General features: G+C 40.1%; 1 protein-coding gene across 2 annotated transcripts in view; it reads right to left on the bottom strand.

Moving 5' to 3' along the window:
• Positions 1 to 18,349, bottom strand: part of dhrsx (dehydrogenase/reductase (SDR family) X-linked) — an 82,068-nt gene that overhangs the window by 5,809 nt on the left and 57,910 nt on the right. For both annotated transcript variants that reach the window (XM_056254418.1, XM_056254417.1), the window contains exons 4-6: positions 17,013 to 17,114; positions 15,271 to 15,478; positions 4,217 to 4,424 (exon numbers count right to left, since the gene is read on the bottom strand). In XM_056254418.1, coding sequence (XP_056110393.1) covers positions 4,217 to 4,424; positions 15,271 to 15,478; positions 17,013 to 17,114 — 518 coding nt within the window. The remainder of the gene's footprint in view (positions 1 to 4,216; positions 4,425 to 15,270; positions 15,479 to 17,012; positions 17,115 to 18,349) is intronic.

Genomic DNA, 18,349 nt, shown 5'->3' with positions numbered 1-18,349 from the left:
CATTGTCAGAAACAATGCTCAGGTAGGCCGTGGCATTTAAATGATGTCCAATTGGCACTAAGGGGCCTAAAGTGTGCCAAGAAAACATCCCCCACACCATTACACCACCACCACCAGCCTGCACAGTGGTAACAAGGCATGATGGATCCATGTTCTCATTCTGTTTACGCCAAATTCTGACTCTACCATCTGAATGTCTCAACAGAAATCGAGACTCATCAGACCAGGCAACATTTTTCCAGTCTTCAACTGTCCAATTTTGGTGAGCTCTTGCTAATTGTAGCATCTTTTTCCTATTTGTAGTGGAGATGAGTGGTACCCGGTGGGGTCTTCTGCTGTTGTAGCCCATCCGCCTCAAGGTTGTGCGTGTTGTGGCTTCACAAATGCTTTGACTGAAATAACCACTCGTTACAACCGAGGTATGCAGCAAAGTTGCTCTTCTATCAGCTTGAATCAGTCGGCCCATTCTCCTCTGACCTCTAGCATCAACAAGGCATTTTCGCCCACAGGACTGCCGCATACTGGATGTTTTTCCCTTTACACACCATTCTTTGTAAACCCTAGAAATGGTTGTGCGTGAAAATCCCAGTAACTGAGCAGATTGTGAAATACTCAGACCGGCCCGTCTGGCACCAACAACCATGCCACGCTCAAAATTGCTTAAATCACCTTTCTTTCCCATTCTGACATTCAGTTTGGAGTTCAGGAGATTGTCTTGACCAGGACCACACCCCTAAATGCATTGAAGCAACTGCCATGCGATTGGTTGATTAGATAATTGCATTAATGAGGAATTGAACAGATGTTCCTAATAATCCTTTAGGTGAGTATATATATATATATGGCTATCATTACGTAGGACTACTTTACATTATTAACACTTTATTCTACTGAAAATCCACAGAAGAATACTGACCGTCATGGGGAAATCTCAGAGTCAAAATAAGATACACCGGTGTTTTGCCAGATGAGAAGATTATTCTATGTATCATCTTTTTACTATTTTAATTCATTTTACTCTAATTCATTTTATAACTGTATAATTTATCTCCTTTAATTCCTTTTATAACTGCTTTAATTCCCCCTGCTTTTTTTTTGTCTATTTTATATGCAAAGCTCTATGAATTGCGTGATTTTTATAATTCCTTTCTATGTAAAGTTTTTGAATAACTGTTTTCCTTGCTTTTATTTTGTGATTATTTCCTCCTATGTAAAGCACTTTGAATTGCCATAGTGTATGACATGTGCTATATAAATAAACTTTCCTTGCCTTGCACATTGAGTGATAGTAAACAGCAAAAAAAAAAAAATTTATATATATGTATATATAATATAATTATGGTTGACCAGCTACATCACAGATGCCGCATAGAATTAATATAGAACTCAATCGACTATTTTACAACCGTTTCAAATGGCTCAACCAATTAGAACTTAGTGAAAGCAATGTTTCATAAAAAAGCAAGAAGCCACAGTTTGCAGAGATTTTCTAAAAGTTAGGGGCGTTGCTTCGTAAGCAGCTCAGCCAATCATAACCAAAGGCCAGAACTATTCGTTAACTTATATATGAATAATTTTAATATTTAGAATATTTTGTTGTTTTTGCATGTCATTTATCATGCATATGATATTTTATGTAAATCTGATAACACTTCACACTCTAAGGTTATATACATTAACATTAGTTATATAGCTAACATGACATAAAGAAGTATTTTATGCTCTTGGACAAACCTTCCTTATCAGTTTCTTTTTGCAAAGAACCGAAAAATTTTATTCTCTACAGCGGGTGTGCTTTTCTATTTTAAAAGTCGTTGGCTGTCTAGTCATAACAACATTTCCCCTCAAGACATTCATAATTTGTCATCTTTTCTTTTAAACACATAAAGCACACTGTCCTCGCTGAGCCCCATAACTTCTGGGTTTTCAACAGCGATTTCTGTGCCGCATACATAATGGACGCCGTGACCCGTGACTCAACCTGAAATAAATAACTAAGGCCCCAGCTAAAGGATATTGCTGTGCTGATAACTATCACAATAAATCAAAATCAACACACCTCACCTCAACAAGGGTACGAGATTCACGGATATTACATTTGTATTCAACTGATTACACATTGAATTATCTTTTGTATAGTACAAATAATTCCCCTTGAGAAATGGGCGAAGGTCACTGGCCATTGTTGTGGTTTTCATTTGCTATCTATTGCGCATAACCAAAGAGAGTTGTTCATACATAAAAAAATAATTATATAATGTTCTGACAGAGTGTTCAACACAATCATATGCTGCTGTTTGCTCATCTCTAATGCTCTTTTAGCACCATAAACTCAGCTGAATTTATGGGATGACAGTAAAACAGCCTGAAAAAAAAAGGTAGCAATTTTGATCATTTTGAGACAACAGATCACTGAGCACAAACAGATGGGTATTTATTGTATAGGTGGCATATAATATATAGCGTAACATGAAACCACATTAAAAACCTAGAAATACCATATACATATTTTTATATTTGTAATTGTAAACTCTATATTACTTTATTTTTTTTTTTCACTCTTCCCACCATTTTCTTCCACTTATCTGAAATTCAAGAGGTGTAACATTCTAAAAGAAGATGAAAGAATCACGTCTGATTAACACACACACACACACACACACACACACACACACACACACACACACACACACACACACACACACACACACACACACACACACACACACACACACACACACACACACACACACACCTTTGAAGCAAAGAGACAAGATAAATCCAATTATTGTTCACCCTGACATAGCGGCTCCAAACCTTTAGATTTCAAGACGAATTCCAAGAGATTGGGTGAGACAGACGGATGGAAAAGAAGAAAAGAGAGAGTGAAAACAGTGTCTCCCAGGATACACCACACTGTCACAATACCTTATTGCAACATATTGGGGCAGGTGGGTTTGTCATAAAGTGTTGTCATTCAACAGAGCACCTTTCACAACAGTCTTTGTCACTGACTCTATCTAAAGGAGAATATTCATGAACACATGAAACTGAATGCGTTTTAGATGCAAAAGCAGGCAATTGCATATTGGACCAATAAGTAATAACAGTTATCATTTTAAATAATATTAGTTATTTATTTTAACAGTATCATTCAATATAGGATATTTATCAGCTGATATTTTATTGTGGTTGCTTGCTTCTGCCTAATTTTAGATTTTAGATTACTTTTGCAATCATATAGCACTTACCAAATGATAAAGATTAGGCAAAAATTAAAAGGGCTTTCGTATAATAGAGCTCCCACCCAGGGTTATTATAGTTACTAAAATAAAATAAAATAAAATAAATAAATAAATAAATTTGTTACTTGAAATGAAACAAACGTTAACTGAAATAAAATAAAATATTAAAATATAATCTTTCACTAGTTTTATTTCAGCTTACAGCATTTCTTATTTTCATGTAGTTGTAACTTGATGTACTAAAATAACTAAAAATTAATAAAAACTACATCAAGATAGAAAAAAGATAAAAACTACAACACATTTTTTTTTACATTTTAACTCAAATGAAAATGGAACATATTAAAACAAAAACGAATTCAAAATATGAATAAAAACTATAATTGTATCTCAATAAAACTAAACTAATATTTGTCCCAACTCTATTATAAAGACTTTCTCATCAACTATTCATCTCAAAATAATAGTATTTATATATCTAATACTTTGCATTATAACGCAAGCAAGCATTTGTTTATATATTTAGCCTTATCAGCATCAATGGCTATTACAACATCCATTTAATCTTGATAAAACATTTGTTTTTAGCTTCTAGTGCGTTTTATTTTTTTAGACAAAATAGCACATATTTATAATATTGATCAATTAACAGGTTTGACACATAATATGAAAATATTTTATGTTTTTTTTTCTATAGAATTTTTTAATTCAACCACTTGAAAGCTGTACATTTCATGTCCTATCTCTGCCCTGTCAATGTGAAAACTGAAGCCTCAAGAATTCTCTGCCAAGCACAGACAGGTGCCTGAATAAACCATCACACTAGTGACTCAGACCTAGTTTGGCTGACTTTCCAAAGTTTGGCAAGTTATTTAAATAAAATAAGGCAGTCCAAATATGCACCGGCAATTATTATCCTCCAGTAAACTTGACTAATGAGATTTTATAGAGGGCAAAATGATTTGCCTTACCCTAAAGAGCAGTTTAGCGAAAGGCTTCTTGGCTAGCTGGGCCGGGCCACACAGATTGTCATACAGGGCTGTGTTCACCATGCCTGGGTCCACTGCATTAACCCTTACAGGGTCTCCTTTGACCAACAACTGGTCCTGCAGGTGGTAGGAGAACAGCAGCAGGGCCAGTTTACTCTGGGCGTATGCACCATGGGCACTATAACACATCCTGAGGAAGAGAGACAATGGGAGAAAAAAGAAAGAGGCCTTGAGCATAGTTATGCAGCTATTTTGGTGTCAACAGCCATTAATGTGTTGTTTACTGTAATTTGTGTTTGCAAACCCATTTTGACAAGAATGTGCTTGTTGATGTGTTGTTGCTTCAAGTCAGATCATTCAGAACAGCAGTTAACATTAAACCAGCGTTATTTGGTTTTACTTATACTATTACAGTATTTATTAGTATTTTGAATTATTTTCATTTCATTTTTATTTTGATATTAAAGTTTTAGTAATTTTTGTGTTATATGCTTTTTGTCAGTTTTGTTTTTTTATTTCTATATAGCTTATTGTTTTCTTTTTTCCATCTAATATTTTTGTTTTCTTTTATTTCAGCTCTTCGTTTCAGTGAAACATTTTTTTTTATAGTTTTAATTTTAATCATCAATAATGACTGGAAATTGGAATTTGGGCATCACAACATTATAATGCACCGAATGGACATTCAGTTTTAAATAGGCTAAAAATGAAGAACATTTAACAGTTTAAGTGCATTGTAGATGATGGCAAATATAATTTAAATGTAAAAACTGGTAAATGAGCAATTGTACAATTAAATAGTCAATATTGATTAAAGAAAACAAAAAGCAAAAAATAATAAGCAAAACAAACATGACAACAATGTACTAAAAACAGATGACAACCTTGTCAAAACGATCCACACGGATCTGCGAAAATGACTAAAAAGGCTTGATTTTGCATGCCAGTAGTTGACGATGTCACTTTGACAAGAAACACCCTGTGAACACGTAATACGCATGTGTGAACGTGTAATATACGTATGATGTCACCGTTTACACAAATTCACATTTTTGTTGTTTACATGGAGATGGTAAAGTCATAGTTTTCAAAACCTTGCACTTTGAAACCCATGCATTCATGCCACGTCATAATCACAAACTTTCAACTTGTAAAAAGCCTTCACAACCTCGTAGAGCTCGTAAAAGATTAAGCTGGGAATTTTCTTAGAGCTCCTACTTGTACCACGTGACCGCTGCAGATTCATTTAGGCATTGATAGCTTTTTTTTTTTTCTACGGCATGTTTATAAAAGCTACTTAAATGTCCTAATTTAACTAAGGCCTACTCCTGGCTGAATCTATGTCCTGTCTGTGAAACCAGGCCAATATGTATTTTAACATTTAAGATTTGTTCAACAGCATTGAAATTAGCATCAAGAATCGTGAAATTTTACCAGCATTGGTGCCTAATTGCTATATTCACATTAACAAACCATAAATTGATTGAAAAATCTTGTCTTTTTATGCATGTTTCGAAGTCCTAGAATGCCCCAGAATGAAGAATCCATGTCTAATCATTCAGCTGCTTCATTTATCCGTTATTTATACCAGCAGATGTCTTTGCGCCCACCTCTTCCTCTCTCACCTTGAAGGACATATTTATTAGGAATCTTCTGTGCCAACCCACAGCATGAGCCAACCACACACACACTTAACATACAGCGTGACAAAACTCACCATCAGTTGCAAGCGGGCACCTTGTTTTCTGTATTAGATTTGTTGTTTGTCAGTATTTATTGTAACACTCATAACCGCCCCCTTTCTGCCTCCCAGGAGGCTTTGCAGAATTCAGTCAATCAATAAACAGTGCTCTGAATCGCACTGCATGTTATAGTGACTGTGTCCTTGAATAGTTGGAGTACATGACTGCAGTAAAGGATGAGGACTCTCAAGATTGAAAGCAATATAAAAGCAGTCCTGAAAAAAAATAGGTTAGAACAGTGGCAATATTTTGAGGAAATGGAATGATCTGCACTACAGGAAGATCTGTGTTTAATATGAGACACACATTTTCGCCTTTTAAGAATGTTAGGGATGCACCAATATTGAAATTCCAGCTAATACAGACAAGTCAATATCATTTCCCCTGATAAATGTTCAAATACTCTATACTTGGTTATAAATTGTTAAAATTCTATATTTTATATTCTATAGTTTTTTTTTTGTCTAAATAAACTAAAAGCAATTATTTAGGCATCACAACATTATAATGTACCGTATGAATGGACATTCAGTTTGAGATATGCTAAAAATGAAGAACATTTAACATTTAAATGAGTGTGTCAGGGTTATGTTTTGTCTTTGTTTTTGTAGCGTCTGGACCAATCAGACACACACAAATTATTCATTATATTTAATGAATAATCCAGCAAACTCACTATCCCAACAAAGGTCTGTGAGACTTCCCCCAAATAAAGCCAACACACTGGGAGAACTCGGTGTCCTGTTACAGGACACAGTTTTACGACCCAAAAGAATGTGCAGGGAATTGTCTCCTAATTCTTGCTGAGAAGAAGAAATTAACCCTTTTAATCCTGTATATTCTATATATATATAACCATGTGATAAATGTCTTAACATGTATCTAATTTTCCATCTCATAATTTTCCTTTTATGTGGTTTGGCCTATGTCTCCATTCTCTCTCCTAAACTATTTTGGTCTGAAACATGACTTGCATACTATGGTTAACCAAAATCATATGTGTAGCATGTTTAGTCTCTATAAACTCCAATCTTCGCCCCCCATTTGTTAATTTACGTTACATTTTGCTAACTTTATGACACATTAGTATTATAAGAATCTTGAAGATTCTTTTCGTAAACACCCAATGAAATTAAATATTCAAATGCCTTGCTAGAAAACAAAGGGTCGTAAAAAGGGACAGCTTTGTATTGGCTCACGCACCTCCAGAGAGTGTGACATCTTCATGCTTTAAAATTCACTGATCACAAGATTAGCTCTCTCTTGTCCTTTTAGCTCTCTTGTCCTTTTAGCTCTCTTGCGCTCTTAGCCTCTAGCTCTCTTACTCTCTTGGTCCTTCCTGAGAAGTCCTAACGTGAAGATGGTGCTGAACAAGAAGTCCATCAAGGACCCCCAAGTTTGCGCCAGGCTGCGGCCTTGTCTTTCCATTCACCAAAGATCCTCTGACTCCCACTGGTTCTCTGTCATCAAGACCACATCAGCAAAGATCAACTGGAGCCTCAACCAATTGCATCAGGACAGTTTAATTCAAATGGACGAGACATGCAAGTATCGAACTTAGTCTCATTATTTGATACATTAAGTATCCTTACCCCTTTTTAAGAAGGGCGTGTTAGAACTAAACTGATGGTTTGCTCAGGGCTGTTGATCTGCTGAACTTCAAACAATGCTATAACCTCTCGCTTTCCTGTATTCTGCTTCAGCTCTCTTTCCCTTGGTAAACTGTATGCATGTATGTATGTGTATGTTAGAGTAGTTTAAATATTCTAGTCTAGTTAATAAAATCTTGTTCATGTCACACGTAAAGTTGTCCGTGTCTCAAGCTCATATCTGGAGTCACTAATCATAGATCTTGACTACTTGCTCTTAGTAGTACTTAGTAAGAAAGACATTTCCCATGCCCCGGAAATGTACATTTCTATTAATCAATTAATAACCAATATTAAGTGTTCACAGGATGAACCAAGTAATTGGTTGTAATGTTAATGTAGCTACATCAAGTTAACCCGATTAACTGATCCAAATATTCATAATCAATTATAACAAGTTATGATTGATTATTAATATTTCATAGAGCTAGTTTGCTACATTTTCATTGTGTTCACTTTCTGTTTCGCTCATTTTCCGTTGACCCAGTTCCCTATCAGTCGCTCACGTTCGAAGTAACGTCGATGTGATGACGTAATTGGGATCACTTCAGGGAGCCCTATCATCTTCGAGTATCTACAGAACGAGCCAATGAACGTTGGCGTGCATGAATCACGTCACACGCCCCACCCCGCAGCGCGGGTATAAACAGGAAGCGGGCGCACGCACACATTGTCTTTCACTTCGGAGCCGAGCTTCCTGTTTCATCTCTGTAATCTACAGACTGCAAACCTTTCTTCTCTCTCCTCTTCAGTGTTGGCGTGACGGCGCAATTAGCGAGTGGCTGCGAGCATTATAGCTCAAACAAACTGCTGTTCTCACAGCAAGAGCACTTTTGTGTCGGTTTTGGTGGGCGTTTCCCATAGAGTGTACAGCGATCTGCACTATCACCGCTGTACACCGCGGCAATTTCCTGGGTGCCTCAGCACTGTGTGAGAAATCACAGAAAGAGGTATTTCTTCACAAAAAGAGCTACACAAGCATGACCCTGCATCCTTTTCAGGATGTCATTCCGCTTGTGCGTTTCTGGATGCGTTCGTTCCCTGGCGCCAGCAGACAGCCACAATAGTTGCCTCTTGTCTTTGGGCATTCAGCGCGCTGAGGCAGCTTTTGTGAATAGCTCATGTTCCCATTGCGGGAATATGACTATGGCAGCGTTGAGATCGAGACTCGCTTATCTCAAGGGAGGTGCAGTCCCCTCGCCTGTGCCCCGATCGCGTGCTTATTCTGGACCTCAGAATAGGCCCACTTCGGTGCTTAACCAGGGTGATCTGAGTGTTACCGTGAGGGCTTCCCCACCGAGGCAATCTCCGTGGGCCCCTCACGCCTCACTAACGCTGCCGCCAACGGAGCCATCAAAAGAGCGTGCTGGTCCTTCTCATGGACGACCAGTCGTGTCTTTTGGAGCTCCCCTTGACGACCAGATGTCGATTGCAGCATCGGAGGGGGAGCTTCAGTCCTCTGGAGATGAGTATTCGGCTGCGTTACCCCCATTCAGGGAGTGTAGCGTTGCCCGAGTCTGATCCAGAATGGGCAGCTATGCTTTCCCGGGTCGCCGAGAAGATCGGACTTGTGTGGAATCCTCAACCACGTACCGAACCTTCTCGGTTGGATGATTGGTTTCTCAGGGTGGGCCGTGCTGGTTCTCAGTGCGCCGGCCCGGTGCCATTCTTTCCGGAGGTGCATGAGGAGCTCACTAGGACGTGGACGGCACTGTATAGTGCCAGAAGCCGTCCTTGTGGCTCCTCATCACCCTCGATGGTGGAGAGGCTAAGGGGTATGTGGATGTCCCGCCGGTGGAGCGTGCCGTTGCGATGCAACTGTATCCAGCGTCCGCTTCCTCCTGGCGTGGCAATCCACGCCTCTCATCCAAGGCATGTAAGTTTTCGTCCGGTCTTATGGCGAAAGCTTACAGAGCCTGTGGACAGCCTGCTTCCGCCCTCCATGCCATGGCGCTCCTGCAGGTCCACCAGGCCCAGGCGCTCATGGACATGCACGAGGGTGGTTCTGACCCAGGACTCCTCCAGGAGCTCCGTGCGGCAACTAACCTCGCCCTACGGGCGATGAAAGAAACCCCACGTTCCGTCGGTCAGGCGATGTCCACCTTGGTGGTCCAGGAACTCAACCTTGGCTCAACCTGGCTGATATGAGGGACACCGACAAATATCGGTTCCTGGATGCCCCTCTTTCCCAGGTTGGGTTATTCGGCGACACGGTCGAGTGCTTTGTGTACCAGTTCTTGGCCGCCCAGAAGCAGGCGGAGGCCATCCGGCACATCCGGCCCCAGCGGGGGGGGGGTGGGGGGTGGGGGGGGGGGGGGGGGGGGGGGGGGACTAAATCCACCTTGCCCACTTTCTATACCATCTTGGGATTTGTCTCTGGTCCTTTCGGCACTTCAGAGACCACACTTTGTGCCTTTGCAATCAGCTGAGCTAAAAATTCTGTCTTGTAAAACAGTACTCCTGGTTGCATTGACCTCCATCAAGAGGGTAGGGGACCTGCATGCATTTTCGGTTGACGAATCGTGCCTAGAATAGGCCCGGCTAACTCTCACGTTATCCTGAGACCCCGGCCCGGATACGTGCCCAAGGTTCCAACCATTCCCTTCCGGGACCAGGTGGTGAACCTGCAAGCGCTGCGTTCGGAGGACGCAGACCCAGCCCTTGCTTTTCTCTGTCCAGTTTGCGCTCTGCGCCTATACTTGGACAGAACGCAAAGCCTCAGGACCTCAGATCAGCTCTTTGTCTGTTAGGGAGGCTGTCAGAGGGAAAGGCTGTCTCCAAGCAGAGGATGACCCACTGGATAGTGGATGCCATTGCCTTGGCTTACGAAGCCCAAGGCGTGCCCTGCCCGCCCGGGTTGAGAGCCCCCTCCACTAGGAGTGTCGCTTTTTCTTGGGCGCTGGCACACGGCGCGTCGCTGACAGACATCTGTTGAGCTGCGGGCTGGGCGACACCTAACATGTTCGCTAGGTTTTATAGCCTACGTGTTGAGCTGGTTTCTTCCTGTGTGCTCGCTTCAACCACCCGGTAACACAGAAGTTCCCGCTCTAGTGTCGGCTTGCTGCGCCACTCCCCTCCACATGGAGCGGATACGTGCGGTTTTCTGCTCTAGTCGGGTTCCCCACTTAGGCGAACCCTGTTGATTACCTCCGCACCCCTTTGGCAGTCAGACTTTGCGGAGGCCTAGTGCTAGTATGCTTGTGTAACTTGTGCTAGGCTGGGTTCCATATATGCTGATCCCTGCAGCGATCCCATATGCATATTCTTACATGACCAGCTCCCTGCGGCGAGCCCGTGTCTCTCCCTTGGCAGAGTCCGCTCTGCCGTCACTGTCCGGTGTAGCCTCCCCCTTCTCAGGCTGGAGCCACCCCAGTGACATTCCATATTATGTTGCACTGCCTCTAACCGGCCAGTCCATATGTGTATTCTCCACATGGTACCACCCTTCAGGCAGGATGTGGCTTCCACAGCGTCCCTCTCCCCTGGAAAGGCACACTTTCCCAGTGTTATCCAAAGAGTCCCACTGTGTGGTGTATAACAGCAGTTTGAACTCCCTCTACGCAGGCCTTCCGCCCCAGCCAGTTGGGGGTCTGAGGGCCAGATGTACGTACATTTGCGAACGCAGCGTTAATAGCACCATTGCCAAGACGCAGAAAGCGCTTGATGTGAAACCGCAGTGTGCGTGTTATGTACCAAACCTGCAGTTCATCAGGTAATCAGCGCCTGTCCCCACTCACTATACCGTAAATTGCGCGTATTTAAACGCGCAATTGAATGGGCCTCCTCCTCTCACTGCTGATGCTATGACTGTTTGAAATGATCCTGATGCCAATAACTGTAATGTAGCGAGGAGTTTAACAACTGCTGGAATGGAATGTGAACGATGAGTCGGAGATTCTATGTCATCTTTGATTTCTTCCAGTAACTGTAGTATTGCGTAGCTGCTTAATCTGTAACGCTTAATGATTTATTTTTCACTCAACTGAAAAAGTGTGATTCTTTTGGCAAAAATATTCTCCTTAGCCTATGTCTTCGTCTTGCTCGGATTACTGCTGCCATTTCACCAGGAGGCATATGCCAGGAAACCCTCTTACTAAGTTACACCTGCTTTTAAGAGGCAGAGAATTTTCAGCACAAAATAGAGGCGCGCTTTCACCGGCTTTTTCTGTACATAACGCGGAATACATAATTAGGCGCAGTTTACGCTTCCCCTCCCATCTCTTTATGTGACACTCCCACTTTCCCCTTGACCATCCCATGAATGCATATGCATGACACGAAAAGCGTATTTTGCCATTTTCAGTTCCCGCGACAGGCAGTCTGCGCTTTCATCTCGGTGCGTCCCGTTCGTACATACCTCGCCATGGTTTTATGCGCACTTTGCGAAACAAATACGCCTGAAGTCGGCGCAAAAGCATTAGTACATCTGGCCCTGAGAGTCTTGCGTAGGGCGCTGGATGTGGCAGCAACCGTGGGGTTTTCCATAGGGATCCCAATTACGTTGTCACGCCGACGTTACGCCGAACGTGAGCGACTAATAGGGAATGTCTCGGTTAGTAAGGTAAACCTCGTTCCCTGAAGGAGGGAACGGGAGACGTAACGTCCCGTCGCCACCATTGCTGACCATCGCTGTACGGTTGTCACGATCTCGGCTCCTCAGCGAAAAACAATGTGTGCGTGCGCCCGCTACCTGTTTATACCCGCGCTGCAGGGTGGGGCACGTGACGCGATTCACGCACACCAACTGTAGATACTTGAAGATGATAGGGCTTCCCTGAAGTGATCCCAATTACGTTTTCATGTTGACGTTACCTCTCCCGTTCCCTCCTTCAGGGTTACATTAGTAACCGAGACATTTTCCAAGTTTCATTGATTCATTTCAATCACCTGTCCCTTGTTAAAGGGGTCGTATAATGGTACATGCACTTTTTCAAGTTGATTGTACTGAAATGTGTGTTGGCAGTGCCTGCACACAACCATCATATAATGATAAAAATCCATCCAGTGTTTTTGTTTTAATCTCCTTATATGTTTTCCCCTGCCTCAAATCAAGCCGTTCGACCGTGTGACGTCACACGGTCGGACGCCCCTCCCGCGATTGTTGATTGACAGGCGCGTTTCAACACAGACCCGCCCTCGCTCGTGAGAGCTGTCAATCATAGTCTGCGCAGACCGGCGCGGTCATTGTTGATATGCTGGAGCACTGTCTATGAGCAGAATGGCTCTAAGCGATTGTGGTGTTCTGTTCTTGGGTGTAATAACGAACACAGCAGTCATTTTAATGTTCCTAAATCCGAACCGCTGAAGACGCAGTGGCTGAGTTTGTTTTCGAAGGGAATATTCCCCACGAGCAACGTCAATGCTCTCATGTTTGCGCGAATCATTTCTCAGCAGACTGCTTTATAAACGAGGGTCAGTATAAAGCTGGTTTTGCTAAGCAGCTGCTTCTGAATAAAGGATCGGTACCAGATATTCGTGTTCCTGCTGAACCTCTAGAACAACTGAAGTGAGTGTAGAGTTTTATTAAACTTTATATTAATATTTATATCTTTGCAAATCGCTTCACGATGAATGAGTCTAAGGTTTACACTCAGGGTACATTACTGCATGTTTTCTATGTACGACGTTCTCCATATCATTCATAATCCCACGTTTATAATGAACAATGCGTTATGGTTATTGTGTTACAAACGTGTACGCACAGAACAGAGAGGCGGGGTGAGCAAAGCTCATGATCATTTAAAGGCATATGCACTGAAACGGCGTGCTGAAAACAGAGCTGTTTTTGACCAGATAAAATTTAAAATGTTTTCTTACAATACTAATGAGAATTTTTAATTAAAGTATATTACAAACTTTTAATTTAGACCCTAAATAATCATATTAGCTTGTACAAAAATGGCATTATATGACCCCTATAATGAACTCATTAGCTCCTTTGTTTGCCCTCTGTACTTAAATTTCTGCCCTCAGTTTCTGTCAGTTCTTTGTCCTGGATTGTTTTACGTCTATGTTGAAGTGGTTGTTCTATTCCGTATCTACAAGTTTATCTCCTGTGTGTTTCCTTGTTAAATTTACAATTAAAATACTATTTTGTTTTGTTTACATCGTCGTGCGCCTTCATTTCAGCCAACCATCGTGACAGAGTGGTGATGGCAAATATAATTTAAATGTAAATGAGCATTTAATAGCCAATATTTATTGAAAAAAAAAAAAAAAAAACTGCAATAACCATTATGGCTATAAGGTGGAGTTTTGTGGTGGATAATTGTTTAAGGTCCGTTCAAGTAATTACGAGATTTCAACTTGTAAAAAGCGTTCACATCCTTATAGAGCTTGTAGATTAATTTAGGCGTTGATAGTGTTGCCACAGAAACGCATAATTCCAGCTCCAAGTAGAATGTCATGTGTTGTCATCTTGAAACTACGGTAATTACAACATGGTTTGAATGCAGCATTAGTCTAGGTGGTGAAAAAAAAAAAAAGACTTTTATCTAATCTTATTAATGTGCAGAATTATGAAATTATGGCTAAATTATTTTACATATTGAAAACTAAAATGGTCATATATTTTTCAATTTTCGCATGCATTCTTTTCCAGAGTTTAAAAGTGTTGCAGTTTGTGGCACTTTACACTTCTTCTTTTTTGTTCCCCCTTTGCAAGCAGTCAAGCTAAATTGTAGGCCAACTGTACAATATGAATGTTTGATTGCAAAACTATCAGATAGTTGAAATCTAAGCAAGTTGGGGGAGAAAACAGCTACTTCTGCATCAGGTAAGCTTTTATTTTTTATCCTTTGGGTAAAAGTGTTGTATAATCGTATAGATACTATATAGTGGAAAATAAGGTGTTTGTCTCTAAATAATTTTTATAGCCTATTGTCTTCATATTTGCACACAATAAGCCTTTAGGCTTCTTTTTTTACCCCTCCATGCACAAAATGAAACTCCACCTACGATTTGACTGATATATCATGCAATATACCTAATATAACTAATATATTCATTTTTACACAACTCTGTTTATGGCAGAGGTTCTCAACCAGGGGGCTGGGGCCCACTAGTGTGCCTCATGATAACTTAAAATGAATTAAAACAAGACGAAACAAGCATTAAAATAAGCTAAATAGACAAAAAAAATCAATTATTCACCCCCTCAAAACTTGTGTCAAGTTTTTTTTTAAATTATTATTATTTAACAAGTAGGTGATTATGCTAATTAAGTCTCACAAACCACATTTCATAATATAGTCCACAGCACAAACAACATGGTAACGGTTCTCAGTTGGGAATGAGTTATGAAAAGTGAGCTCTTAATTCAGTAACCGGTGGATTCAGTGAGTGTATTGTTTGAAAAAGAACATACTGTTTTTAAATATGACTACAATGACTGTGTTGTATGTTTTTGTTTGTGTGTGCAGTCAGAGTAGACAATTCAGACTAAATTCAAAAATTCAAAAACAGAACATAAAATTGGATGACTTTTGCATGTAGAACTAGATTCAGCAGTGGTGCCGAACAATACGGAATAAAATTAGATTTTTCACACTTTTGAATTCATCAATTGCATCAATTCATCCCTTCCATTCACAAAAAGGCTTGAGGTAAGAAAAGACTCTCAAGTGTAATACAGTAAACCTCTAACCTTCCCTGCAAGTCATCCAGAGTTAATCTTCCTCCATAATGGGTAGCTGAAGACATAATAACTATTCGGGAACATTTCCCAGGTTTGCCTGACTTCCTCAGGACATCTAGCAACAGGTTGGCCAACAGGAAATGGCCCAGGTAGTTTAGCCCAAAGTGTAGCTCAAATCCATCCTCTGTTCTCCTCTCCGGGACAAGCATAACACCAGCTGCATACATAAAGGAACATCATTGCTGATATATTATGAACAAACAGAATATGCAGGACACCAGGAAGAATCCTACTATGCTTGATCAAGTATTCACACCTTAAAAATGACTCATGAGTAATTTCTGAGTCACTGTTTTGAAAAGCAATGAAAATACGCTCAGAGAACATTGTACTGCATGCAGCTCTCTGAATACCGTGAATTAAGTATTGCTCGTTTATTGATTCACATCTTTTTGAATGGCTTTTAACACACAGAGAGAATGATATCAGAGATGTCTTCATATGAAACTGAACAAGCGAATAACCATTTCCTCCATTAAAGTTCTTAATGTGATTTTTCTGCTTAATTCATGTTCTCGCTGAGAAGAAAATGAAAAGATGTGAAGATCATCATGCGTCACATTCACACATAAACATAGCCTTCTACAAAAATGCACTTCTATGTCTTTATAAAGAGCGACCACAAGATAATTAAAGTTGGTGAATCCCAATATTAAATGGATGTAATCTGGTTTAAAACCCTGGCCGAGACTGAGCACCAGCATTCATGTGGAAATAAGCCTCTGCTCTTGAAAACATGTTTCATCATTATTTTGCTCTTAACAGAATTACAGCTCAGTTCGCAGGAGAAAACAATAATCAGGATTATAAAAATGTCCTCAGCATATTAAATGAACATTAAACAGTACGTTTTTTAATTACACTCACACTGGAAAGTTGAACCTAACGAATCCTGATTTTATCGATCCATGTTCTCTAAAGAGAGAATCAATGTCCCTCGACTCTTCCTCAGACACATGCAGTGTCCTGTCCAGCCAGAGCACTAGAGGGGTCAAGTGTTGACCTTTCGGCATCATTAGACCCTCAACGGGGTGGCACAAATATGTTGACCCATCAGCTGGCATCAGATGGGAGGGGTGTACGCCATAGAGAACAAACAGGAAAAGGGGAGCGTGAATTATTAGTTCTCTCTGTTAGGGAGAGGACAGTGTGTGACTGTTCCTGTCATTTTGAGACATTCCCTCGGGCAGACTTCTAAATAAAAGTCATTCAGTTAAAACAAACAACCCCTAAGGCCCTCAGGACACAGACCAGACATGTCCAACAGAGCGAGCTTAGGAGGACGCAAGACATTTTAAGACCGTTTATAGGAGACAACCTATAAATGATAAATAGGTAACACTTTACAGTTAAGACTTTACAAGTTAATGCATTAGGTATCATGAACTAACAATGAACAGCAATTTTGGAACTTGTATTGCAATTTCATGTTTGTTCATTATACATTAATTTTAATACATGCAAGGTGAAATCTATCTATACAATATAAAAATTAATATTAATCTAATGTAATAAATGCTGTAAAATTGTTTATTGTTAATAAGAATTCTTTAAATCATTAAATAAATAAATATGAAAATACGAAATATGAAATATAAAGACACTGCAAATATGACAATAACAACAAATAATACAGCAATTTTAAGGGGAAAAAATTGCCTAATGCTAGAGGAATTAAGGAATTTACATACCATTATTGACAAGGACGTGTAGTGGCAAACCTGTGGCTTTATATCTCTGGACAAACTGCCGCACAGATGTCAAAGAGGCCAAATCGAGGTACATGAACTGCACTGAAAGCAAACAGATTACAAAATCAGTACTAAAGCAGCACCTATGAGAGCAAATGCAGAAAAGTAAAGGGATAGTTAACCCAAAAATGAAAATTACCCCATGATTTACTCACCCTCAAGCCATCCTAGGTGTATATGACTTTCTTCTTTCAGACGAATAGAAGTTTAATTAAAACATGTCCTGGCTCTTCCAAGCTTTATAATGGCAGTGAGTGGAGGATATTATTTTGGCCAAAAAAGTGCACCCATCCTCCATAAAAGTACTTCACACGGCTCCAGGGGGTTAATAAAGTCCTTTTGAAGTAATACGATGTGTTTTTGTTAGAAAAATATCTCACAAAATATCTAATTATAATTTTAATATTATATTAAAATTATAATATAATTTAAAACTTTATCAACTAAAATAACTAGCTTCCGACAGACGGCCATACGCATCGATTTATGGCGAAAGAGTAACCCTTCCCTTGACCTTATGTCATACATCGCGTCAGCTATTACTCTTTTGGCATAAGTCGACTTGCATAGGCCGTTTGCCGGAAGCTAGTTATTTTAGTTGATAAAGTTATAAAAATGGATATTTTTCATACACAAACGCATCGCTTCGCTTCAGAAGGCCTTTATTAACCCCATGGACCTGAATGGATTACTTTTATCATGGATGGATGCACTTTTTTTTTACTTTAAAAAAATCATCCTCCATTCACTGGCATTAAAAAGCTTGGAAGAGCCAGGACAATTTTTTAATATAACTCTGATTGTATTCGTCTGAAAGAAGAAAGTCATATACACCTAGGAAGTAGCCTGGATGCCAGCCCGAACCCCGCCCACAACATTTTTTGGTCAGGAAGTTCGGTCTGGACTCGATCCATTGAGGAGTAATTATAATCGGTTCGGAAATCGTCGGGCCAATCAAATTGCCAGGGCGGGCTTTATACGATGATGGACAGATGATCTGCAGTTACGTAATCATCACGTTATCAAAGAGCGCTTGGGTTGAACTGGTTTCCCTCAAAGATGACTGCAGCTGGAGAATTGAGATGTATAGATTCCGCTATCGCGTCTGTTGTAAAAGAAATCGACAGCGCATTAAAGGCAGGGTAGGTAAAAATCCCCAAAAATACTTTTTTCCAAATTTGTTTAAACTGTCTTTATATATCAATGCATAATTAAAATGTAAGTAATCTGGAAAAGAAATTATAAAAATCGAGTGTCTGTAGTCCTCTCAGGACTGC

Source organism: Rhinichthys klamathensis, unplaced genomic scaffold (assembly GCF_029890125.1).
Source record: "Rhinichthys klamathensis goyatoka isolate OS25496 unplaced genomic scaffold, OSU_Roscu_1.1 h1tg000111l_1, whole genome shotgun sequence".
NCBI classification, from domain to species: domain Eukaryota; kingdom Metazoa; phylum Chordata; class Actinopteri; order Cypriniformes; family Leuciscidae; genus Rhinichthys; species Rhinichthys klamathensis.
The sequence above is the reverse complement of the archived record's forward strand: the minus strand, read 5'-3'. Positions and strand labels throughout refer to the sequence as shown.